The 27,063-nt window shown below is 37.2% G+C and overlaps 1 protein-coding gene and 1 long non-coding RNA gene across 2 annotated transcripts; both read left to right on the forward strand.

Annotated features, from left to right (window-relative positions):
* Nucleotides 1-2,450: 2,450 nt before the first annotated feature.
* LOC121987479 lies at nt 2,451-2,885 on the forward strand. The gene is made up of 3 exons (XR_006113617.1): nt 2,451-2,530; nt 2,618-2,721; nt 2,802-2,885. It is a non-coding gene; the product is annotated as an uncharacterized LOC121987479 (long non-coding RNA).
* Nucleotides 2,886-25,963: 23,078 nt separating this feature from the next.
* Nucleotides 25,964-26,795, forward strand: LOC121986723 (transcription factor MYB1-like). The gene is made up of 3 exons (XM_042540668.1): nt 25,964-26,102; nt 26,186-26,315; nt 26,402-26,795. The coding sequence occupies exons 1-3, from the start codon at nt 25,964-25,966 to the stop codon at nt 26,793-26,795; spliced, it is 663 nt and encodes a 220-aa protein (XP_042396602.1).
* The last annotated feature ends 268 nt before the right edge of the window (nt 26,796-27,063 follow it).

The raw sequence follows: 27,063 nt of genomic DNA on the forward strand, positions 1-27,063 counted from the left end.
TGTTGAGGAGACTATCTGGTATGATTGATTGATGTTGAGGATGATTTGGGATTGATAGATATTAGGAGATCAGGTGTGGGGATAGGCTATCTTTTGATGATCTATTAGTGGATATTTGACTTGATGATCTATTATTTGGTGTTTGATGTTGTTAGTGACATGGAGTGATATGTCTGTGATATTTATGGATTTGGTGATTTGTGGTTGGTGATCAGATCACAGATTTGTTGGGGATCTTATGGTTGAGACTGTCTGTTGTATGGATATAATGAGTCCTTGGTATTACCATTTAGGCATACCGTGCCCTAGATGTTTTTATGGACTCGATGTATTTGGTATTATTAGGGTGTTTAGATCAGTTTTTATTGTCTCCATTGACGATGTTATGATCTATTCTCGGTACGAGGTGGATTACGTACACTATCTTTGCATAGTTCTAGAGATGTTTCGATGGGAACATCTATATGTGAAGTTAGTAGTACGTATTGCGATTGTCTTTTATGAGTTTTTGGGACACGTTGTGTTTAGTAGAGGATATCGGTGGATCCACAGGAGATATAGGCTGTTATCAGTTGGGAGTAAGCGTAGTTTATACCGGAGGTCTGCTGTACCTTTCGTGGTCTGGCTGGATATTATTAGAGTTTGATTGAGGGTTTCTCCAACATTGTACAGTTGACCGGACTGTCTAGGAAGGGTATGGAATTTTCCTGGTTAGATGCTTGTGAGATCAGTTTAGATAGTTGCACCGGTCTTAGTAGTACTTTCTAGTGTAGACGGATTTGCACTCTACACAGAGGTATCGTACATGGAGTTTGGTGCAGTTTCGATATAGCATGAGCGAAGTAGTCTCCTGCCAGTAGTTAGAATTCTCGTGTAATGAGAATTGGATTCTTTGTTTTGTGGGAGATTTGGTGTGTTTCCGGGCCACTTCTTATCCGGGAGGAGTGACCGCAGGAAACACATCGTTCTAGATTTGTGATACATGTGGTATAGAGATTTGGAGTGTTCTTATTGGTGGATTTTCATGAAGGAAGGCATTGTGGATTTTGTAGCTTGATGTCTAGTATGTCAGCAAGTGGAGGCTGAACATCGGAGATCAGTAGGATTGTCTTTGTTGATCTGGATACTAGAGTCGAGTTGGAAGCAAGTTATGACGGTTTTTGTTGTGGGATTATCCAGGAATATGATGGTTTGGGTAATCATGGATTGGTTGATGACTTTGCTCCCTAGCTATCAGTATGTACGACGCATTCTTTTGGATGGAGTAGCAGGATTATACTCTAGAAGGATTTCCAGACTGGATGATGTACCTCTGAGTATTGTTTTGGATGGAGATCAGTGATTTCGGGTCATGGTTTTGATTATGGTTACAACAGACTTTGGATTAGGAGTTTCACTTTAGTATAGATTTTCATCTCAGACTGATGGATAGTTTGAGCGCCCTATACAGATGTTGGAGAATCTATTGATGGTGGATTATGGATTTCAGAGGTAGTTGATTTATTCACAGTTGGCTAGATTGCAGAGTGGAAGTAGCGGGAGTAGGGTGAGTTCATAGCTCACAGAGTTGTTGCTAGTCACTTGGAGGAGGATTATCATGCTTGGAGATATGTTTATGATACTAGGGTTGGAGATTTGGTTATGATATTTGGATGGAGTGGTATATGGATATGTTGCTTGGTGGTTAACTTGGTTGAGGATCTCTGAATTGACCAGTAAATTTGGGGACCAAATTTTATTAGTTGGGGAGAATGTAAGATATCAGAAAATTAAATAATAAATATTATTGGACGGAAAAATTTATTGGATTTTTCAGGAATTTTTAGAAATTTTTCGGGAATTAAACGGGGGTCGTATGACCTGGTTTGAGGGGATGAATTCGGGGTACAGAGAGAGCATGTTTGGGATACCCAAAATAAGTTGGGAGTTGATTGAGGAATTAACTTAGCCTTTAATTAAACTAACCTAAGTTTTAAATAACCTAGGTTTATAATTCCTTCCCCATTCTTTCTCCCGAACTCCCCTTTCGCCCGATCCTTTCCTTCCCCGACTCCTCTCCCTCGCGATCTCGGGTCATCGTCGGTCGCCGGGCATCAACGCCGATCGTCGGCGACGGTCTTCTCCAGGGGCTTCAGCCGATCCTTTTAGGGCGATGGCACTGCGATTCCTTTTCCTCTCCCTCTCCTCCCTCTCGATGCGTGGAGTGGTTTCTCCTCTTCCTCTCTCGCCTGCGGACGACCCGACGCCGACGGCTTCCCCAGCGATCTCGGCTTCGTCGCGTCACCAGGGGGAAAGCGTCACTCGATCTTGATGGCTCCGACCATCTCCGACGCTGCGATCTCCTCTTTGGCTGTGCTGGCACACGAGGCAAGGGCTCGGCGACTAGGGCATTGCGGGGAAGTTACTCCGTGTCATTCACAGGCGTCCGATCGCCTCTGAATCTTCTTCTTGATCGGTTCACTGGAGTGCATTCCGGATCTTCACTAGCTGAAGAGGATCGCACTACATTACTTGGAGGCGACAAATTGAGGTAATGTAGTGTCGGGGATCATTGTGGATTCAAGAATCTGGGTTTATAGGGTTCCAACTGTGATGTTTCTCTTGTTTTGGATTGGAGGTAAGCATCGGATCAAAGTATGGTGGAGGTCCCTATTGTCGATCACCACCCTCTCCAATTCTTGAAGTGTGGAGGCCACGGGTGAAGATGGAGGGTTTGTTGAGGTAAGGTTTGATATGTTTATTAATGGTTTAGCTATTCTTTGCTGTACAAAATCTAGTTTTGGATTGTTTTGGAAGGATAGGTGTGTATGCGCCCTTGTAGCATGGACAGGGAATCATGGTGGTGAGCTGCTGTATTGCTACTAAAAATCTCACGGTAGGTGACTCCAGTGAGGTATTTCTACTATTTTCATTAGTATATGCTAGGTTAGGTGGTCTAATGGGTGGTAGGGTTTTGTTATTCTTGCTTAGATTGATTAGTGAGAATTAAAGGATCAATTAAGATGTGGATTGATAAGGATTTGTATCCTATTATGTTGGAGGTTTCATGATTTGTGGTTGTTTGGATAAATTGTTAGAGGTGAATCATGAGGGTGATTATGCATGTTTGAATAATGATGTATAGTAGATAATACTGGGATGTTGGAGTTTATGATCGGTTATGAATTTGGGATTCATTTGTGGATGGAGTTAAATCTAGTTAGAGTAATTTGGGTGAGAATTTAAAGATGAATTATGTTGGAGTTTGTGATTGGTTGTGGATTTGGTGGGTTGTTGATGATAATGTTAGGTTGATGTGGATTTATGATAGGTTATTGTGGGTTGGTATCACTAGGTAGTGGATTGATAATTAAAGGATGGATTTGTTATTGGATTAAATGATGGGTTGATTTGGAGGATTTTTGGAGATGTAGCATGTATAACCTAATTTAATTAGGTTGTATTATGGTTAAGGTGAGTTGGAGGTTTAATTCATAATCATGGTTGATTAGGGTTATTCTAATTAGGTGGGGGGAAGTTATTTAGTCAATTACTTTTATGTAATTAGCTAAATATACTATGTGATCGCAGGATCTGGATTCGGGACGAGCGTCTCGACGTGGAATTAGTTTATCACGGTCTACAAATAAAGGCGGGTATTTCTTCCTTTACCTCTATGTAGATTTTCTTGTACTTAGTGCATGGTGGTTATCCGATGGATTAGACTGCTTTACCTTATATCATATCTGTTTGTTGACTTCCTGCTAGAGACTTATGCTTGATCTTCGAGGTGTTCCATTTAATTCATATACAGTTTCAACTCTTGATATCTACTCTATGGTGATTACACGTGTAGAGTATGTCCTGTAGGGATTGTCGGGTGGCTGGTATTATCATGCTGATTGGGTATATGATGTGGACTGTACATAGGTGGGTATGTGTAGAGGAGTCATCTGGTTGACCGTGCATTTACATGTGGTGTGTATATCCGTATTTGTTATGTACTTTTGGAGGAGTGTGTTGATTGCACGTCTGTGGTTTATACACGTGTCCGATGTATTTTTATTGGAGGATACATGTTGATTGTATATGTGGGGTTGTCCATGTATGTCTGATATGTTCATTGGGGATTGTTGGTTGATTATACATGTGTAGTTGTATACATATGTTTGGTGGGATATGTGGAGATATCATGACGCTTATACTCATGTTGGAGGTATTTATGAGGTTTGGGGTGGTTGCATGGATGATGATTATATATATATATATCATGTTCATCATTCATTGCATCTGATGACCATTGTCTCCCTTGTGGTGAGAGAGTCGTCAGTTGGTTTGGGAATAGCACCGCACACTCGGCCACTCATGGGTAGTGGTAGTTGGAGCAGTTGCTGCTAGTCCTGTCGTGCCACCCGGTCACAAGGTTTAGTGAGATCCGGCGTTGTGAGCAGTCAGGGACCCTGATGCTATGTAGTTAGATAGCTACTAGCGGACTGTCCGCCTCGACCACTATATAGTGGGCTGGAGGGTAGTACAGTCGTCACAGACCCAAGCCTCTCGGCCATACAGGGGTCGTGGTGTCTGGAGAGGTGGCGGGGGTGACCATGGAGCATGCATGCACTTTTGCATTTGATGCGTGGTGCATCTGGGGGTTATATCTGCATACATGCCTACTAGATACTAGTTGCATGTGTTTGTGGTATGTTGCATTTGTTTGCGATATGATTGTTGCATTTGGTTGTCATGCTGTATACATGTCATTTATTTTACATGTATATGCAGTCGTATTTATATTGCACAGGTGTCACGGGTATATCTGTTGCAGATCCGGTGAGTTTACTGATCATTGTACCATGTGTCGATTCCAGATTGGGTATGTATCTGTCATTATGTTAGTTGTGGTTTGTACAGTTTATGTTAGGTTATTATGTCAGGTATGTTCAGATGCATTGATTATGATGGTATGATCATGTTCTTATTCCCTACTGAGACTGTATACTTGTGATCTCCATGTTTTATGTATAGACCATGCACTATCTTTTCTATTACCCGCTGAGTTACCTATACTCACCACCGCATGTATATATTTATGTTTTCAGGTAGATGGTTGGAGTGTCGCTCGGAGTATCCTGTCTGCCGGGTCCTACGTCACATCCGAAGATCGTGATTGTTTTCTTTTGTATATTCATTTCTTATTTTTTGGCATTGTATTTGTGTATAGCCGTGTGGCTATCTTATGGTTTTGGTGTTGTATTCGTTGTATAAGCCTAGCCGGCTAGCAGTGTGTTGATTGTGTTGTATTGGGCTTTCCGTTTTCGTTTTTCCGCTGTGTTGGTTTTTAGTACAGCCGTGTGGGCTGTTTTATATATAACTGCGTGGTTGTGATTGTTTCATTCCAGCCGTGTGGGCTGTTATTATAACTGCGTGGTTGTGTATATAAATATTCCAGCTGCGTGTGACTGATGTATTTTGCTTGTAGTGATGCTTCAGATTGTCACCGGTACAGGGGAGGTTCTGCCGGATTTTTGTCTGACAGGAACTCCTTTGGGGGCGTGACACTAATAACAAATGGACTTACATTACCAAGGCTACACACTTGAATTTACACTGCCAAATGGACTTATATTGCTAAGATTACACACTTGGACTTACACGGATGAGGAAGCATCATCAATATCCTCAAAGGTTGAAGAAGAAGCCAAGATAAGTGAAGAGGAGGTCTTGTAGGTCAACCTAGTCAGCATCTCCACTGAAGACAAGTCAAAGGACCACATCATTTACTTCGGATGCAATGAGAAGGGACACTACAAGAGTAGGTGTCCATTGGGTAAGAAGAAGGTAACTCCTAAACCCAATCAGGTTATTTTAAATACTAACATGGGTTGTAGGAATGAAAAAGCCCAAAGGAGAAAAATACTCATTAGATGCTTCACGTGTGGTAAAATGGGGCACTACCAAACAAGATGCCCAAGGAAGGGAGAGCTCAAGAAGTTAGAGCATCTAAAGAAATGGGAGAAGAAGAGGAGCTCAAGTCAAGGGGGAGCTTCAAGGGTAAGGGAGGTATACCCTAACTTGAATTATAATTCAAATGTTTATTCTCCCATGCATGCTAGAAATAATTTTCATTATTTATTCATGCAAAATTTTAGCTTTAGATATCATGATAGGAATAGAGTAAATGTAGATCATAATCCTAGGAGACTAATTCATGATAAACCTAGACATATTAGATTCTCATTACCTAAGGAGAATAAGGTAATGGAGAACCTAGGAAAAAATCCTAAGAAGGGGAGATATATACCTAGAAAAATGGGTAGGTCTAGGAATATCCAAGGTGGACATGTTGACTCTAGGTTTAGGAACTTAGAAAGGGAAAATCAAGACTTGAAGGCAAAGCTTGATAAGCTAGGAAAATTCCTTAAGAGATTCAATGTTGGATCTAAGGGATTAGATATGGGGTTGAGTAGCCAAAGACCCAACAATGACAAATCAAGTTTGGGATATCGATCTTGTCCCTCCAAGGCCAAAAAGAGATCATATGCTAGGGTGGCACATGATAATGGCAAGGGAGGAGTAACCAAGGGTAAGGTAGAATCATCCAAGGCCAATGAGAAGAAGTATATTAGGGTTGCATATGATTATGGCAAGGATGAGATGTCCAAGGTGCACCATTGTGGTTTAGCCATAGTGGAGAAAGCATCTAAGAAGATGTCTAAGGATAAGAGCTCAAGGGGGAGGTCAAAGAGTCAATTTATGACCCATGGTAAATGGATCTCAAGTTGGTATTACTTGGGAGTCTAGAAGAGTCATGGAATGTGCCAAAGTGGCTTTAGAGACGGACTTGAGTCTCAAATCTAGGAAATTGGCACACATGAGATGTGTTTCATGCAAGAAATATGATATTGAGGTCATATTGTATGATGATTGATTTTGGATGTATAGATGTCATATAAACCAATGCTAGGGATGCATTGTGGGTTAGTATGAATAAATACATCAAAAGGAAGCCAAAACTAGGACTTTAAGTCAAGGTTTAATTAAACCATTTAACTAGTTTTAGATTTTATGTCAATATTATATATATATATATATATATATATATATATATATATATATATATATATATATATATATATATATATATAGTCAAGGTTTAAATATATTTTTTTCAAGTAGACATGGGTAAAACAGACCTCTCTACAAAATTTAGAGATTTTTTTTATGTTTGTGGAATTATTTGTGCATTTCTGAAATCATGTTCAGAATGTTGAATTGGGCTGGAAAAAGGGTACCAATCGACTGGTGCAGTTACCAGTTGGCTGGTAACAGTGCTTTTCAACCAAGAAAGCTTCTGTGAGATTGTATCGAATAGGGCAGTCAACTAATATTGACGGCAATCAATTGATACCAGGCTGATACTATTTTTCAGCATTTGTTTTGACCAGATCAGCTCGTTTAGGTGTATAAGATCCATGGGGGGTAAATACATGAGTTTAGAGTCAGTTTAATGATCAAGTTTTCCACAATTGGGAAATTATTAGAAGCTTTTTAATGTTAGGCAAAAGGGGAGAAGTAAGGTTTAGTTGAAAAAAATCTTAAGTACCTTTGTGTAGGGGGAGCTTAGGTGTAGGAAGAGTCTTGGGATATGTTCCAATGCATGTTTGTGTAAGTCCAAGTGTGTAGCGTTGGCAACGTAAGTTCATTCGATGGTGTATGTCCAAGTTGTGTAGCCTTGGCAACATAAGAACATTCGGCGATTAGTCTGATGAAGTGCGACATTGGCTTTGATACCAATTGTTAGGGATCTTATGACCGGCTAGAAGGGGGTTGAATAGACGTTGCCCCCAATTTGATAACTTCTCCTACAATGTTAGTTTATGGAGCGAAAATATAAACTAATATAAACAAGAAAGCTAAAGACAATAAGAGAAAGCAAACTGCTAACATGTTTCCTTTAACGTGGTTCCAAGATTAGGGCTCCTACTCCACGACTGTCCGTAAGGTGGACGATCCTTCAATCCTTCAGTGGATTAGCCCCCGACAAACTCCGGTTATCTCAAGACTCCTTGTGGATGGTGAAACCTCACCAAAACACTCGCCAAGACCTCTTGGATTACACAAGCACTTGAGAACTAGTTGACTACTAAGGTTTTAACCAAGTCTAATTTTGTCACCTTAGCCAGCCATCCCAAGCTTCATCTTATAGAGCTTGGGAAGAAACAACAAGGCTATTTACCATTACCAGTCGACTAGTCCTTGCACCAGTCGACTAGTGCCTAGCCAACGACTCTTTACCAGTCAACTGGTCCTTGCACCAGTCGACTCGTCCCAGCTATTCGGGAAAAAAACTCTATGTGTTCACCCCTAGTGGACTGGTCCCAATACCAGTCAACTAATATAACCCTAAACTAGGGTTTCCCTTCCCAAGTACATTTCTCTCACACTCGCACCCTCATGACTCACTTGACTCTTCTTCACAGCTTTGACCTCTTGCCTTCAAGTCTACTTCCTTTGGCTCTCATCCCTCGGATGCATTCTGTTGGAACCCCAAAGTGTTTTGATGTGATCAAACAAGTAAGTTAGGTCCTGCATTTGTTTTACCCTTGTGTCTAAGTGTGCAGGAGCTTAGGAACACAGGAAGTCGAGCGGAAGACGCGTCTAGCGAGAAGGACGGCACGGGAGAGAGCCGACGGGCTCGGTGCGTCCGAGGGACGAGGTGACCGTGGAAGAGTACACTGGTGGACGAGAAGAACATGCGCGGCGTTCGAGGGACGAGGCTCGAGGAGAAGGCCGGAGCATGGGTTCGGGTGAGCCCTATTCGAGGCCGAGATCACCCAAGCGAGAGGAGCCAGGCGCCCGGACCACAAAAGTCAACAAAGTTGACTTGAGAGGTCGGCGCTGAATGATTCCACAGGCGCAATTGAGGTCCGGCGCCGGGCTGACTTTGACCGTGATCGTGTCAAACGCGATGATCGTTTGGGGGATAAAATTTTCAGGGCGCCGAACCCCTCGGAGCGCTTCAAGACTATATATATATAAGTCTCGGAATAATTAACTACTTGTAATCTTGTGCTTTCATTTGTGTTATTTTTCTCACGCTTTCCGTTGTAAAGGCTACTGGAGAGATCATTAGTGCGCGCTGCTGGATTAGCCTTTGATTTGCAATTCAGTAATAATCCTCCACTGTGTCTCATTTTCTCTAATTAGTCCTTTTTTAATTACTGTTCTTTTAATTTAGTTGAATACCAAAAGGGTTGGTTTTATCTTGTAGGGTAATTCACCTCTCTCTTGCCTCGACACAGGGACCTATCAAGTGGTATCGGGCGGCGCTAGGAGGAGGACTAACCACGGATCGAGAGCAACAAAGATGGCGGACCAAGCATTGTTCCACCAAATCCGAGGAACTGGAGGTCGAATGGAGGTGGAGGTATTCCTAAAAACAGATTTTGAAATTCGGTTTATTATGAAATATGGTTTTGTAGCTCAATAGATAAAGATGGAAAAGAAAAGAAGAGCGATTGGACAGAAGGAGAAGGTCGAGTAATGTAAACGGTGGAATATCATGCGGAACGATCTTTGGCTCACGAGTGTTCAGCCTCAGAATGAGAACTGACTAAAGAACTTTGGGAGAAGTTCTTGGAACTCACGAGCACGTCCAAGAGCAAATCTCGCTAGAAGGACATCCTCGCAACAAAGTGAACATCCGAGAAAGGTGAGAAAGTAGTGTTTACATGCAAAGGTAAAAACTAGTTATCGTCTAGAACCTCGGTGAACGGTAACAAATAAGGACACTATCTCGCTGGCACAGTCAGCGTCCAAGAACTCCGGATGGACATCAATCGTCGGCCTACTACATCTCAAAAGACACGGAGGTAAGCACTTTAGAAGAGTTGTTTTCTACTCTTGAATTGCATGAAACCGGTATGCGAACGACAAAGGATACAACGCAACCCAGAAGGATGAACTCGAGTCGGACTCAAAGACGATCAAGAAGCATACATGGTAAGAAATTTTAAAAAGTTTTAGATCTAATAAATTTAAAATGCGAAGCAAAAGGAATCAAAAGGTGGAAGAAAGGTGCGGTGCTACCGTGTCGGGAAGGAGGGACACCTAAGAGAAGGCGCCGAACTCAAAAGGCCAAAAGGAAGTCTCCCAAGAAACACAACCTAAAAGCAACTTGGGACGACACTTCTTCATCCGAATCAAGCTCAAGAATATGCCGGGATAGCGCTGATGGCAAGTTACGAAGAAAAACTCATCAGAACCTAGCATTGATGAAGGGGAGCGACCTCGGATGAAGGCGCGAAGCAGGGGGAGATTCAGGCTTAAGTCTGATATGGTAAGTGAGGTATGCCTCTTACCCCCTGATCAACTTTATTCCGGCATTAAGGCAATGACTAAATCCATGTATAAATTAGAAAATGAAAATATCAGATTAAAAAATGAAATTTTGGAAACAAAAAGAATTTTAGCAAAATCATGTCTTATAGAGGATTTTGATAAATTGAAAATTGAAAATGAAAAACTAAAAGAAGAAATAGAAAGATTGAAAAAATATAAAAGTTCAAATATCTCTACTTTTAGAAATTATAGAGGTTTAAATTGGTATTATAGGTTTCATCAGAGTCAAATTAGAAATATATCAAAAATCTATGTACCTAGGAAATACTTGGTTAACCCTGTAGGTAGGAACCTCTACTGGGTTCCAAAAACCTATTTAATTTAAAATTAGACTTAGCATTTTCAGCAAGGAAATTAAACGACTAATTTCATTATGAGGCTTTGTTTAAGGAAGTGGTTGTTGCTCCAATAACCAAGAAGGCCTAGTGCCTCGCCACGACCTGGAAGCCAAGTATCGAAATGAAAAGTTTAATTGACTAACTGAAAAAGCATTAATTTAATTTACCTAATGCTTTAAAAGAGTTATTCAATTTGTGTTAGAAAATATTTAAAATCAACTTATAATTAAAAAATATATATATATATATATAATTTTTTTTGGCAAATAAATTTTTTTAATTGACTTAGAAAATTTCTGAAAATTATTGACTTAGATATTTTTTTTAATTAACTTAGAAATTTTTCTATGAATATTGTCTTATACATTTTTCCTTTGAAAATTGCCTTAGAAATCTTTTATGAAAAATAACTTAAATTTTTTTTTAATATTGACTTAGAATGTTTTTTTTAAACTAGATATTCTCTGTTGAAATTAATATTAAGTGCCTTAGAAATTTTTTTTACCTTAGACTTGTTTAAAGAACCCCTATTTTTAATGTGATCAAAGGGGGAGAAGAATGTTAAGTCTAGGGGGAGGTATATAAATTTTTTTTATGAAATATCTTTGGACTTAATTGTAAATAAATTATTTTTATTGCATATGGTTACCCTAACTTAACTTGGGTTGCTCACATCAAAAAGGGGGAGATTGTTGGAACCCCAAGGTGTTTTGATGTGATCAAACAAGCTAAGTTAGGTCCTGCGTTTGTTTTACCCTTATGTCTAAGTGTGCAGGAGCTTAGGAACACAGGAAGTCGAGCGGAAGATGCGGCTAGCGAGAAGGACGACACGGGAGAGAGCCGACGGGCTCGGTACGTCCGAGGGACGAGGTGACCGCGGAAGAGTACACCGGTGGACGAGAAGAACGTGCGCGGCGTTCGAGGGACAAGAACCCGGGAAGGAAGGCTGCTCGAGGAGAAGGCCGGAACATGGGTTCGGGTGAGCCCTATTCCAGGAGGCCGAGATCACCCAAGCTAACGGAGCCGGAGCGAACAGACCCGGACCGAAACGAGCTAAACCGGAGCAGTGGAACCGGACCACAAGTCAAACTTAGAGAGTCAGGCACTGATGATGGGCTCCGGGGCGCCCGGAGGGTCCGGGCGCCCGGAGCTGACTTTTGACCAGGATCGCGTCAAACGCGATCTGATCGTTGGGGGATAAAATTTTATCCCCCCTAGGGCGCCCGGAACCCCTTCCAGGCGCCCGGACCAGTACTATAAATATAGTACTGGTCTGCACAGATTAATTAACTACTTGTAATCCTGTGCTTTCATTTGTGTTATTTCTTTATGTGCTTTCAACGCTGTAAGAGGCTACTCCGCCCAGAGGAGAATCATTAGTGCGCCTTCTTTGCCTTGGATTAGCAATTCTTTGATTGCAAACCAAGTAATTCCTCTGTGTCTATTTTCTGTTTTAATTAGTCTCTGCTTTTTTAATTACAGGTTCTTTTAATTTAGTTGAATATCCGAGAAGGGTTTTTGGTTTTATCTTGTAGGGCAATTCACCCCTCCCCTCTTGCCGGCCTCCAAAGGGACCTACACATTCAAGCTCGTGGCTCGTCCCCAATGTCATCCTTCGTGCATGCCTCATAGTCGCTTCCCTTGGCCCTTGTCCTTATTGCCTTGTCCACAGTCCCTTGAATGCTCCATCCTTCACTGGACCCGAAGCCATCAAGCTGAGTCATATCTGTATCCTACAAACTTGTACACTCACATACACATATCAAATACAAGAGTGAACCTAACTTAAACCCTTTGCCCAAACATCAATACACTTAGTCACACCGGACCATTGGGATTGCTCCAACACCTCCTATGATGAAAGTTATCTCCATAATAAGAGCCCTTGGTAAGAGGGTGTTAAAATATCTTACCCCTTCAAGAGCAAGATTTTGATGAGACTAATGAGATGGTCGAGCTAATGACCTAAAATAAGCGCTTCTTGGAAGCAATCCAAGTTCTTTCTTATTTTCATTTTAGTACTTTGTTTCTTTTCTTTTTCTTTAACCTAGTCTCTCTACTTAATTTTTCTTGTTTAATTTTCTTTTCATAGGATTCAAAGTTGTGGAGTGTAATTCACAAATAGAGGAGTATTTCAAAGCATATGGTGTAGCCTTAAAGCTAATCACTTGGTAACTTCTCTTACGTCAAAATCTCCTCCATATTATATTTCTAGTTTTCATTGGGATAATGAAAAGTTTAAGTTTAGGGGGATGTGTTGGTTATAGTTTAGTTTTTACACATTTCCTTTTGTATAATAAAATTTTTCTAGTTGCATCATTCATCACATAATGATTGTTGGTTCCTTAATACAAAATACTAGCACGCTTGTTCTAGATTTCATGTGGTTTATTGGTTATTTATGACACTAGTATGTTTAGTGATATATCTTTTTCTATCTATATTATCATGAAGTGAGCAATGTTTTGACTATAAGAGTTTAAGTATTGGCCTTATTTTAGAATCTTTATACATTATGTCTAATTTTGATGGTAGATAACTCTGAAATAGTCATGATTCATAAAACTGGACCAGTATTGTGTTTCTAAGGTGATCTCTTAATTTTATTTTGGTTACTAGATGATCTTGGATCATGGCAACTCACTTGGAAAAATCAAAATCCCTGCATTTACATTTAAATATTTGCATTTGTATTAGTACTACAAAAATCCTTGCATTTGCATTTGCATTTATATATTTACATTTGTATTAGTGCTAGACATTTAAAGCACTAAAAAAAGGAAAAAAATCATATGAATAAGGGATAGAAAATAGTTGTCGTGAGTAGAAACTAACAATTAACCCTTTGAGACCGAGTTAGGTTATTATGGAAATAAATGTTATGTTTCTCTTGATTCCAAATAGTCCTTTGAGACCTTGTGTGGTTTTAGAGATATGAATCATGTGTGTGACAGATAAGTGTCTATCACCAGAAGCACTAGAAACATAGTTTTATGATAACTTAACTAGTCTTAGGTATTAAAACTTAAACAACTTAGGCCACTATTGTATTAAGCACGGAGAACTATTTCTTAGGCAATACCCAAACAACTTTTGTATCTTGCTCTCCAATGAAATTATTTAATAGGATTAGATTAACTTTCTTGAGATTATGATGCACTATTTAGCCACTGGAGTCTAGATTGCAGTTTTTTCCTTAAGGACAAGCTGAGGTTTAAGCTTGGGGGGGTGCAATGTGCATAGATTATATACACTTTTATGCATGTTTTTGACTCACATTCATGTACTTTCTTTGCACTTGATCTATGCACTTTTACACCTCTTATCATATTTTTAGCATAATTACTCTTCATTATCAGAGATATGCTCTTTGTGTATTTTCTTGTTACAAGATGTGCTTTTGGAGCGAAAATGGTGCTGGTAGATGACTTAGAGAACAAGCAAAGAAAAAGGGTCCGGTCATGTAGAATCCATACGGTCATGCCACATGCTCAAAGGAGAAGAAGGCTCTGGCCGTGTGAACCCACACTGCCATGACACAAACCAGAGCAAGCAAGCCCTGGCCACACGGCCTTGTCAATGAACCAGAGAAGAAGCAGGCTGCGTCCATGTGGAATCCACATGGCCGTGTGAAATTTCCAGAGATGAAGTAGGTTGTGGCTATGAGGAATGTGGAATCCACATGGTCGTGTCATCGGACCAAAGCCAAGGTAGCTTCCGACCGTGTGGATTCACACGGCCATGGCATAGGTCATGCCCCACCCATGCCCCCTTGCTATAAAAAGAGTTTTTTCTCTCCTTTTCACTCATCTTTAGCTTGGGGCTCACCCCCATTCTTTGGGGAAGGGTTCTTCCCCTTAGGAGAACCCTAGAAGCTTCATTTTCACTGATCTGTCTACCTCTGGAGCAAGGATTTCATCCAACCGACGCTACATGGATAAGTCTTCTCTTCTCTTCTCTTTATCTTTTGAGTTGTAGATTGCTTTACTTCTTGTCTCTTAGTTGTATTTCCTTTCATATGGAGTAGATCTCTTGTTTTAAGATTAAGAGAGTAATTGTGATGTGAATTAATATAAAATTCATGGATTTGCCAATTTCCTATCTATATGGCATTGTTATGTCTTGTATCTATTTGATCTTATGTGTGTGTAGTGTGTTTAAGCTTAATTTTCATATTTAATTGAATATTTATGTAGAATTACTAATTCCATAGGGAGAATTCCCTAGATCATATGACCGAGGGGTCCTAATGACAAGGGTATCCCATTTTTAGACATCTAGGGTATTGCCTTGAAAGGAGAATCAATTCTCCATAAGTAAAGAATTGGACATAATTGTTATTTTTATCTCTATGTTATTGAGTGTAGTGTATTTTTGTAATGTATGACTGAGGGGCCCTAGTAATTGGGGTATCTCGTTACTAGACTTCATAAGAATCACTTTCACTTAGTAACATAAGATATGGTTTAAGATAGCATTCCGGCTTGACCTCCACGGGGAAGAGCCAGTAATGAATCTAACTTCCTATAAGTGCATAGGAATAGAGGATGGGTAATAGGTGATCCATGATATATTGATTAGCATCACAATGAAATCGAACCCCTAGAATATTTTTCCAAACCAAGTTCCTCTCACTCTCTCTCTATCTTCCCTGCTCTTTCTCTTCCTAGTGTTAGTGAGACAGCATTCGATTGTCTAGATAACTTACCATGTAAAGGTAACTAGTGTTTAATCAACAGTACTCGTGAGATCGATATTTTATTACTTGATGGCACCTGTATACTACAGGCTAACATCAACTCTCTATAGTTGAAACATTATGCAAGTTAGCGCCACCTTCTTTGCTCAATTTTATCATGTCATCTCTAGAGCTTCTTTCTGTAGCCACTTTAACATATTATTCAAAGTCATCATTCCATGCGTAATGCCCATCCAACCTTTGATATGCCCTTATACAGAGCTACTAGCTAGTAGGACAGATCTAGGAATTATACTTGGGAGAGGTTTGAATTAGAGTTAATGAGAATACTTACTTTCATCATAGTGTCTTACTCTCCTCTTTCTCACTAGCTTCACCGTTGTGGCGTTGTTGGTAGAGCCGACTATTTTTTGTCTTCTCTGAAGGTGACATTAAACATCTATTACTATCGAATATTGATCTCATTGCCTCGATAAATTCTAAATTACTATTCAATATACATTATTATTAAATAAACTACTTGTTATTTGCTGGACTTGGGGCAAGGAACAAAAAGTTTGGACAAAATAAAAGTTGAAGCTTTCTATTATGGGTTGGAAACCTACTATGGTGACTTATGCTTCCCACTATTGGCATTTGGCCAAAGATGAGAAATAAAATAAACCAAAAAACTAAAAGATAAATTAAACAAAATAGTAGGAACTACTATGAGTTTGATTGGACTGCCCAAGGGAAAAGAAAAATAAATAACAAAACAACTACAAGAATGAAAGGAAAAGAGAACGAAAGTCTTACTTTCTTTTTCAATTGTCTCGGGTATCTCTGACGACAAGAAAAGACAAAACAATGAAGGCTTTTGTTGGAAAGGAAGATAATGCTAATAAAGATAGTAGTTTAAGAGATTCATAAATTGGTTTCAATTACTAATGATTTACCATGTTTCGATTGTAATTCAAACCATATTTATTATTATTTATATATTTATTATTTCCATATTTATGATAATATATTACTATATTTATCATTATATTTTTCATATATTATCTTGGAAATATGTATAAATAGGTTGGTTAGCCTATGATAATTATCAATAAAATAAAGAATCAATTGTCTTCTCTTTAGTTGTCTCTCTATTATTTCTTTTCAATATTTTTGTATTCTTGTGTTATGTGTTTCAACATGGTGTCAAAGTCATAATCCTCCACCAATCCACCTCCTTGTTTCTTTTACCACCGCCTCAAGCAGCCTCTCTTCCTCAATTTGAACACCAAAGAAGCACAAAATTTCTACAACAACGGCTACAACTTAGTTGCTGCCCTCCTCTAGCAATAACAAGTCTAGCATCTTCCCAATAGATTTCTCCTTGTTCAACTATTGTCAGCCATCAACAATAGCAATAGCAAAGCACTCAACAACAACAACAACTACTTCTATCTTTATTATCAACCACCATGATTCAAATTGAGTATGTTATCAACTTTATTTTAAAACAAAATGTCTAATATGTCTTCTTTAAAATCTACAAAGATCTCTCCACCATCTCAAAATACTTCTTTTCCTATTCATATAGTTCCTTCTTTATTAGTTAAATTTGATTGTGATAACTATTTGCTTTGGAAATGACAATTTCTTCCTTTGCTTTATATTCATAACTTATTTGGTCATGTTAATGGTACTTCATCCCAACTTCAAAAAGATCATCCATCTTATGTTATGTGGTTTATAAGGATCAATTAGTAATGACTTGGTTAATCTCATCAATTATTCAGTCTATACTCCTTATGCTCGTGGGGCTCAACACCTCTTGTCAAATTTAGGAAGCTCTGGAACACTCTTTTACATCTCATTCTCAAGTATGAGTTCTCCAACTTCATCTACAAACTACAATCTATTCAACGAGGAGATATCTCCATTAATGACTATATACAATCAGTCATGATCATCTCCAACAACTTACCTACAATTGGACATTCGGTCTCTAATCTAGAACTATAAATGCATATTCTTGTAGGTTTAGGCCATCAATATGATAGTTTTGTTTCTAGTGTCATGACTCGTATGGATCAAGTGCCACTTGAAACACTTCACGTATGTTATTCTCTCATAAAAGACTTCTACAAATACAATCTCAGAGGATGTCAAATTCTCTATCATTATCAGCACACATGACTAGTAAAGCTCCACAATTGATCATCACAATCAGTCTCATCTGCAACATGATTATCAAAATCATAATTGAGGAGGTAGAGGCTAGGGTCAAGGCTGAGGTAGAGGACGTTGCCAGATTTGGCTCAACTACAGTCATTATGCTCAAAAGTATTACAAAAGATTTGGTTCAAATTTTCTAAGGGGTCCTACATTGTCAAATCAATTTTCATCCTCCTCTTGGCAATCTACACCCCAATCATCTCAATCAGGAGCATTCTTTCTTTTCATTCCTCCTAATACAATTTCATCTATTCTTGGAACCCCAAGATGACACTCAAACTCTAGAGTGATTCATCATATTCCACCAAAGTATAAAATTCACATGGAAGATTCATCATATCATGGTCCTAATATTGTACAAAAATATAATGATTTAGGATCCCGTGACGGGACCTATTCTACTCTGAGGAAACATTAAAGTCAATCCTTCTTACCTTTTTTTTCCTTTTCTTTTCAAAAACAAAATTTTCCCTATTTCTTCTTTTCCACCATATAATAGTTTTTCCATATCATATGTCTCTTTCTTTTTCTTAGGAGTCCTCATCTCCCAAAAAAAATAATCTAGCAATAACCCCCTAGCCTTCCTGTCCTCTTCCCTTTCTTCCATGGTTCCTCCTCCCTCTCTTTTTGCTTTCTCCCTATTTCCAAAAAAAACTTCCTTCCTCATTCTCTCTATTTTCTTTTCCTTTTTTTTCTCCTTCTTCTTCCTTTTTAGTTTTTACTAGAATCTTCTACTAGAAATTTTCTTCTTAATATTTCTCTCTCAAAATCAGCAACAAGTCCCTCTTGCTACCCACTTTTCTTCTCCTTCCTATCTTCTTTTTTCTTCTTTCAAGAAATCCAACAGTAGCGAGGTTCAAGCCCTCCTCTTTTCTCTTTCTCTTCTTATTTTTCTTGTAGCAAGAGCAATATCATTTTCCTTATTCTTAATTTTAAGGACATCAAGTTTCGTCGCTCTTTTTTATCTTTGTCTCCCTTTCTTCTCTTTCTCTTCCTCATCTTCAACAACAGTTGACTTTGCGTCTTTCCTCCATGAGTCTTGTCATTTTTAGTCATCTTTTGATAGGCCAAATAGCAAGATTTTTCCATATTTTACTTAGTACACAATAATAGATTTTCTCCCTTTGCTCCAGCATATTCAGCTACCAAAATACAACCTTCTTTTAATAAGGTACGACAAATAAAAATAATCAAATAAAATGTGTTAATTAAAAAATAGTCTTAAAGAATATTTTTTGAAAATGTTTAGAAATTTTTTGGGATTTAAACTAAATTCGTATGACATGTTTAAGGGGATAAATCTATTAGGCTTAGAGAGTCTGTTTGGAATATCACTTAAGTGGGAGTCCTTCTCTCTTGTTAGAAGACAATCACAAGTAGTCATGGCTGTTGCCATCCAATCACTGGTCGTCACCATCTCCCCGCGCGCCTTCACCCTCCCTTCGCTTGAAGCTAGATTGGCAACGCAATCGACCATGTGAGAACTGTCAATTTCCCTATGCTCTCACGCCCCCTCCGTTGTCTCCCCTTGTGTCTACAATGCACGTTGCCATGCCACCATCAGAGTGGCGCCATTGTCATCGTTATGTCACCCCTATTGCCACCACCTCTCCTCTTCTCTGATCACAGCAACCACTACAGCCAAACATGGGTGGCCATATGCGGCTACCATGACCAAACATGGTTAGACATGACCAGCCAGCTCACGGACACTATTGCTGCCTTTTTCCTATACAATCGCTTCGGTTAGTAGCTTAGCAATTGTCACCAATCATTGCTCCATCTAATGCGCCACTGTCGTCAGCCCTCCGCCTCCTATTGTATCATTGTACTACTAGAGAAGAAGTCGTGATCCAGTTTTAGGGCAGTGAACATCCTCTGGGAAGAGGATGAAGGGTAACAAATTTCTTAACCTAAGCTTTGTTGACCTATGTTAGTTCTGATTAGAAATTACAATTCGAATGAGATGTGTAGATTTGGGTAAATCTTGGATTAATTAGAATAATTGTTTAATGAAGTAGGGTGAAGGAAATTGTGAGATAATTAGGTTGGATTAATTAGGGTTTGGTTTGTATTATTCAATCTATGTTAAATCTAGGTGTTGATTGTGTTACTTTTTCTAGGTTTTTTATTCGAGACAAGAGCTTAGATTGGAGAACATTCAGTACGATCTACATTTGAGATTAGTATTTTCTTTCCTTGCTTTCATTAGTTATTGACTCTAGTGCATGATTGTTATGTTGGATGGTAAATAACATTTATCTTGACTTTATTCCATTACTTCCTTAGTTGATATTTGTTTTACTTGATCTTTGAGTTGATAAGTTATATTCATGCAATCTCATCTTTCTATTCATATCATGTAGTGTATGTACGTGTATGGTGTGTATAATAGGATGATGCTTATGTTTGGTTATGTATATGTCATGTAGTGTATACACATGTGTGGTGTGTATAATAGGATGAAGCTTATATTTTGTTATGCATATATCATGTAGTGTACACACGTGTATGGTATGCACAATAGAATGCTTGTTATTATAGCTATGCATATCCTGCTAGTAGTACACACATATGTGGCATGCGATGATGATACCCTACATTACTAGTATTGATTGTGTATTAATACTTAGAGCTTATATAGTTTTGCTGATGTGTTTGATTACCATTTAAATAACATTACACTATTCATTTCCTATCAACTATGCCTCCCATTTGTGGTTGAAAGTGTCGTCAGTGATGGTGATTTATTAACTACATATGATATTGATATGCTTACTACACTGTTATCATTGGGTTGTTATACCCTGAGCTGCCTACGGGGCATCTATGGTAGAGTGATCTCCTGCATCCCGTAGCTAGATAGCTACAACTTGTCTACCCACGAGTCATCTGTGGTAGAGTGATCTCCCGCATACATGAACCCTGACATTTCAGAATATCCATGGGTTATCTATGGTAAAGTGATCTCCCGTAGTCCATAGCCATATAGCTAGGTATCTTAGTCATTTATTTTTCTTGTGATGAAGCATTGCTCTCACCTATGATGTTGTATTATTGTTATATATATTGGTACCTGCTTAGGCTATGTGGTACTTATGTTGATCATTATGTGGCTCTACTCATTGCATTATTTATAGTTGAGTAGGTGAATAGATAGTGGATACATTTATATGTTATCTTTAGATGGGGAGTATTTTCCTTTGAGACTATATACCACTTGAACTCTTACATTATATTGATCATGCACTATCTATTTCTTATTATCTACATAGTCATTTGGACTTACTACTCCATTGTATTTTCTCTTCCTTAGGTAGAATATAGATGATATGTGGAGTCACTTAGAGATCCTGTCCTCCAACCACATGGCACATCAAGCATTTTTCCTCCATTATTGTTTTTACTTGCATTATTAGTTCTGGACTTGTTCATGTAATAAATAACTTGTGTGTGGATTTTGGACTTGTGATGTTCTTTTATTCGATTATGTTCTTATTATGTTAAATCGTACCTGTACGTAGTCATATCATTTTGTATGTTGAGTGGGTTTTAATATATTTCTCTATTGTGTAGTCGGTTATTTTATCTTCTGCTGTTATGTTTATTCATGCTTGTGGTTTTGTATCATATTGTATCATATATTGTCACAAGGGAGTACCGTCTATTTCATTAGACAAGTACACCTTCGAGGCATGACACTTTCTCTACTGGTCTTATGCCGGCGACAAATCAGATTCCAACCTTCAAACAACAGCTCCTCATCTCCTTCATGTTGTTGTCCTCTTTTATTAAAAGCAAAGTTCAACAGATCTGTCGTATCCTTGATCATACTCGTGGTCTTTGCTCTAAAAGATTTGATTAATTATTGGTAACCAAACTCAACATTCAAAATCTCTCATTAAATTTGTGGTAATGACAACAAAAATAGCAATTTATGAAATTCAGAAATTAGTTTAAATTACTGATGATTTACTATGTTTGGATTGCAATCCAAACTATATTTATCATTATTTTTATATCTATTATTACCATATATATGAACATATTACCATGTTTATCACTATATTTTTCATATATTATCTTAGCAATATATATAAATAAATTGGTTAGCATATGACAATTATCAATAAAATAAAATAAACAATTGTCTACTCTTTAGTTATCTCTATTATTTCTTTTCTATGTTTTTGTGTTCTTGTGTTATGTATTTCAATGACTAGGATTGTTGTTGATCATCTAGACAACAACAAAAGAAAGAGAATTAATAAGGGATATTGCTCTTGAGCAAAGGAAGAAGAAAAGAGAGTTGGAGAAAGAGAAGAGAAAAAGTAATTAAAGAAGAAGATCATAAGAAGTTGGCAAGTAGAGACTTGGGCATGAGGCGGTGGGATAGAAGCAGTGGAAGAAAATAAAAAGAACAGAGAGGGTAAAATAGATTTTCTCAAAATGTTTTTAACTCGTTTTAAATCGAATCGATTTAATATAATGCCAAATCAGATCTAAATTAATCCCGTTTTGGATCAAACATATTTCTTATCTGCGTGCATATCCGATAGATTTTGTTCATCCTCAATCCGATTTTAATCCAGCATCTTTACTTCATATTCGATGATTCAATTAGATTATTTATTTTGTAAAAAAAAATCAATACCTAATATATTTATATAGATAATAATAAGCTGTGTGAAAGCTTATTTATTTTGGGCCATGTTAGGATTGGGCTATAGCACAGCATAGCCCTCACGTGGCTCCGTCTATGCTACTACTAGTCTTACATTAATTGAAACATGAGTGCTCTAAAATTTTCATTTCTATGTTGCAAAGCTCAAAAGATCAATTGTCTCTTGGGAAAGTGATGCGGTACCGAGTGAAAATAATAAATGTTTCAACACTATCCAAGGTCTTCAAATCACCTTAATATGACATACTCCTACGTACCTTTTGGTCTATAGCAATCATATATAGGCCTTTGCGATGTCAAAGTCTAAACCATTGCTCAAGCTTGTGAGGAGTTAAGCTGGTAATATATTCGTCCCTGCCATGCCAACTATTCTGTCTTTTTTAGATTATCATTCTCGCACTACTGTCCTAGATAGATATTTTATATTTATTAGAATAAAATAAAATCGTCACCTTAACGGTTTCTTCAGAATAACCCCACACTCTCTGACAGAAGATAAATCACGAGAAATATTTATTCTAATACAGTGTCACTTTGCATGAGGAGGTCAAATATCACATATCTATTATATCCATAAAGAGTCCTTAGCATTATATTTCAGAAAATTTTCATGAGAAAGGCTGGATTTCAATTCATGGTATACTTGAAATCTAGTCCCCCTTTTCAAGAAGAAGAAGAAGGGGATGGAGAAGGAGAACGAGTTACAGCGTACTGTTGAAAAAGATGATCATTTTGGATCAAGAAAATTGCTGCTCTGCATATAAAAAAAAAGTTATCATAGATTGGAAATGAACATGATGTTACCGCCAATCATTTCTCAGGATTGGACAAAAAACAGAGAATGATAAAGTAAATCATAATGACTATAGATGACTGTGTAAAATGGTAACGGTTGTATACATATTTATCAAATTGATGAAAAGAATAAAATGGAGAGTGAGGAGGGAAAAGAAATATTAAAATTATAAATATCAAAATTATGATAAACATATTTGAAGTATATGATTTTATTTGAGTATCATCATCATCAGTTTAATTGAATGTTATCTAGTTTGTCGGAGATTTTCTATTTATTTCCAAAAATTTATTAAAAAGGAAAAAAAAAATCAAAACAGCCATTTTTATGTACTCTCATGCTTTTATGTGTTTGATTGCCCAATGTTCCTACTCCTCATGTTAGGACGTGATCATCAAATGCGTTGAACTCCTTGATCTCACTCCTCCTAAGTCCATCATCTTTTAGAGTCCACCTTGAATGCATTGAGCTCTCTCACTCTCACTTCGTGCCATTTAATGTGTGCACCTTTTGAGTCTATCTCCTATTAAGCCTCTGATCCATCGAGCTCACGATCTACATAATCATATTCACAACCACTCAATACTCTATAGTCAGGCTTTTATTCCATCAAATGCATGTAGCTCCACTTGTATAAACTAGGTAGCCCTAGCCATTGAACAAAGACCACAACTCAATTGCATTGAGTCGACAACCTTTTCGATCTTCATGTGATTTAATCTTATGCATATTGTTTTAACAATTTTTTAAAAAATATATTTTATTTTTAAAAATCTAATCAATTCTTTTTTCACTGCATTCATCTCTAAAAATAAATATGCGTCTAGTAGCTATCAATTTCTATTGAGAATATAATCAAAGTTATAGATTAAAAATACATTGAAAAGTTTAGGAGTTTAAAAGATAGAAGACATCTTTATTGATATGAAATATTTTAGGTAGAGTTTAAAAATAATTCTATTAGAGTTTAAATTAAAAATGGACAATATCATATTATTATAGATATATATGAATTTTTTTTATCCTAACAATCTCATACCCTTCCTTTCTCTTGTGGTATTTTTGTACCCGTTTGCTTCCTCACTAGTGATCTACGTCTTTCTCCTCTTGAGTCAATGATACTCTCAAATGACGTCTTCTCCTCTCTTACCAATAATTTCTCTTACTCGCATGTCTTCCTCTTCGTTGATAAGAACATAAAGTAGGGATATCCTACCTATTCCATCTAAAGTAGATGGTTAGTCTTTTATGTATCAATTATTTTAATTATATTATTGACTCATTTCTTGACTTTACTAGATTTCAACAATTTAAAATATGTAAAAATAATTTCTATTTTTTTATAACATATAAAAGTTAAAATTGCTACCTGATGAGTTTTTAAAAGAAAACAATATTTGAATCTTATTTTATTATTTGATATTGATGATTTAAATTTATTTTGAGAATTAAATTTTTTTAAAAGAAATAATAAACTCAAATAAAAAATAACATTGAGATAATAAATCTTATAAAAATTATTAATAAATTCTTAAATAAATAATTTTATCTACTAAAAATTTTTATTATCAAATCTTAAATATAAAAATTTAATTAGTAACTTTTCATCTCAATCATAAAAATTTATTTTTTAAAAAATTATATTAAAGTTTTCTTTTTTTTTACTAGGGCCCCAAATATGATTGAAATGACCATGCATTGACTTATTCACGATCTAACTGAACAAACTCAAGATTGGTCGACAGCCACTGCCAACAACATTTAAAATGTTATTAACAATATTGGTGTCCATGTGATTCAAATCCAATCATGAACCCAAATAGAACATATATAAATGAACGGATATTTTTCTAAAGGGTGTACTTAATTTTTTAAATTTACCAAACAACATATCATATTTTGAATTTTATCAAAAGGCGCACCTAAATCTTAAAATACTTATTCTGTCTATTTCAACCTTAAATTAAACTGATATTTCTTATTTAAATCAAACCAAACTAAATTGAACCGGACTTAAAAAATTAATATTTTATCAAGAAATTTCATACAAAGTCAGTGATAATATAAAAATCTTATTTTTTTAAAAAAATATATATTATTAAACTCATCATAATCTCCTAAATTTATCTATATTTTTATGTTTAATGTTAGAGCTTTATTAAAAAAATTAAAAATATAAAAGAATATTAATAAAAAATTAAAAATTCTTTAAATTTTTTATTTTTGTTTCTTATTATTTAATATCTAACTATAAGAAAATAAATAAAGGTGAAATAAAATTAAGCCATCATCATGAATTTTATTATTTAAATTTTTATTAACCCACTTTTGTATTTTTAAAATTTTTAAAACATCAAAAATAAAAATATGGATAAAACCTATTTTTTTTTTTTAAAAAAAAACTTTTTAGTGTCACCAATGACTTTCGCACATATGAAATTCTTTGATGAAATAATTTATTTTTTTTCTGAATCTAATTCGATTCAGTTTAGTTCATTTTAATTAAATAAGAAAATTTAATTAATTATTTCTTTTTAATGCATTGCTCAAATAGGTAAGAAGTATTTTTTTGAAAAATCCAAAAAAAACAAAATAATTGCATCATTTGGGGAAATGCCGAAAACGAAATGAACAGCTAATCAAAACTTGTAACGCAACTATATTAAATATGACAAGGTCCATGCCGGTTGATTTAAAGCAACTCTAACTAACGGTCTACTCCCAAAAATATAAAGTGCCGCCCAATGATAATTCGCCACGTTACAAACTCCGTCACCACTGGCCTCCGGTCCCGGGCCTGTGCCCTATAACTGTCGACTAAATCACGACCAAACTCGATCGATCAGGACTCAAGAGAGATGGGGATCAGGAGGACGCCATGCTACGGAAAGGACAACCTGAACAGGGGGCCATGGACAGCTCTCGAGGACCAGATCCTCGTCTCCTACGTCCAGGCTCACGGAGAAGGCAAGTGGAGAAACCTCTCCACGAAAGCAGGCCAGTCATCTAATTTCTTGTACGATGGATGCATGCATGCATCATGCATGTTTATTTGTTATATACATATATATATATTATAGGCCTGAATCGGTGCGGGAAGAGCTGCCGCATGCGGTGGCTCAACTACCTGCGGCCCGGCATCAAGCGGGGAAACATCTCCGCCGACGAGGAGGCGCTCATCATCAGACTCCACAGACTCCTCGGCAACAGGTGCATGGTCCATGCACCACGTTATTTATTTTGTATAGAAAGACAATTAAATGTTAATTATGTGAGTACTGTTCGTGAGCATGCAGGTGGTCTCTGATTGCACGGCGGCTTCCGGGCCGAACAGATAATGAAATCAAAAACTACTGGAACACAACTTTGGGCAAGAAAAACGCCTGCGAGACATCCAAAGCCAAGAGTAGTAACCAAGCCAAAGCCGACGTTATCATCCGAACCAAGGCAAAGAGGTGCACCCGGTCGTTCTTCGGCCTGGAGAAACTGCTTCTCCAACCACCATCTCCACCTCCGCCGCAGCCGCCGCCGCTGCCATTGGCGGAGGATGCCTCCATTTTCACAGGACTGAGCGAGAACTCGTTGGAGAAGCATGACTTCGATCATCTTGACGTCGGGTTCGATCTATCTTCCATGGACTCTTTCGTCGACAGCGAGTGGATGATGGACGTGTTGGACTCTACTAATTAGCAATTAATGGAATGCTTAATAAGCCGCTAGCAAATATTATGTGCGTGTCAGAATAAATAATCAATTTTTATCAAAATAGGTAATAGGTGGGGTCGGCTATATAAATTATTATAAGTGTTGTCTTTTAATCATCATCTATATTTAAATAAATTTTATCTTATTTTTATTGCTGCTAACTAAATCTTTTCTGGTCTTCCTTTTTGTTGTTTGATGTGTACGTATTTGTCATCATATTTCTACATCATTTAACTATTTATTAGTCATTTAA

The sequence above is a fragment of the Zingiber officinale genome, chromosome 5B (genome assembly GCF_018446385.1).
Source record: "Zingiber officinale cultivar Zhangliang chromosome 5B, Zo_v1.1, whole genome shotgun sequence".
NCBI classification, from domain to species: domain Eukaryota; kingdom Viridiplantae; phylum Streptophyta; class Magnoliopsida; order Zingiberales; family Zingiberaceae; genus Zingiber; species Zingiber officinale.

Coding starts and splice junctions, on each gene's coding strand:
- LOC121986723 (XM_042540668.1), top strand. CDS start 25,964: ATGGGGATCAGGAGGACGCCATGCTACGGAAAGGACAACCTGAACAGG. Junction 26,103..26,185: donor AAACCTCTCCACGAAAGCAG/GCCAGTCATCTA, acceptor TATATATTATAG/GCCTGAATCGGTGCGGGAAG. Junction 26,316..26,401: donor CACAGACTCCTCGGCAACAG/GTGCATGGTCCA, acceptor GTGAGCATGCAG/GTGGTCTCTGATTGCACGGC.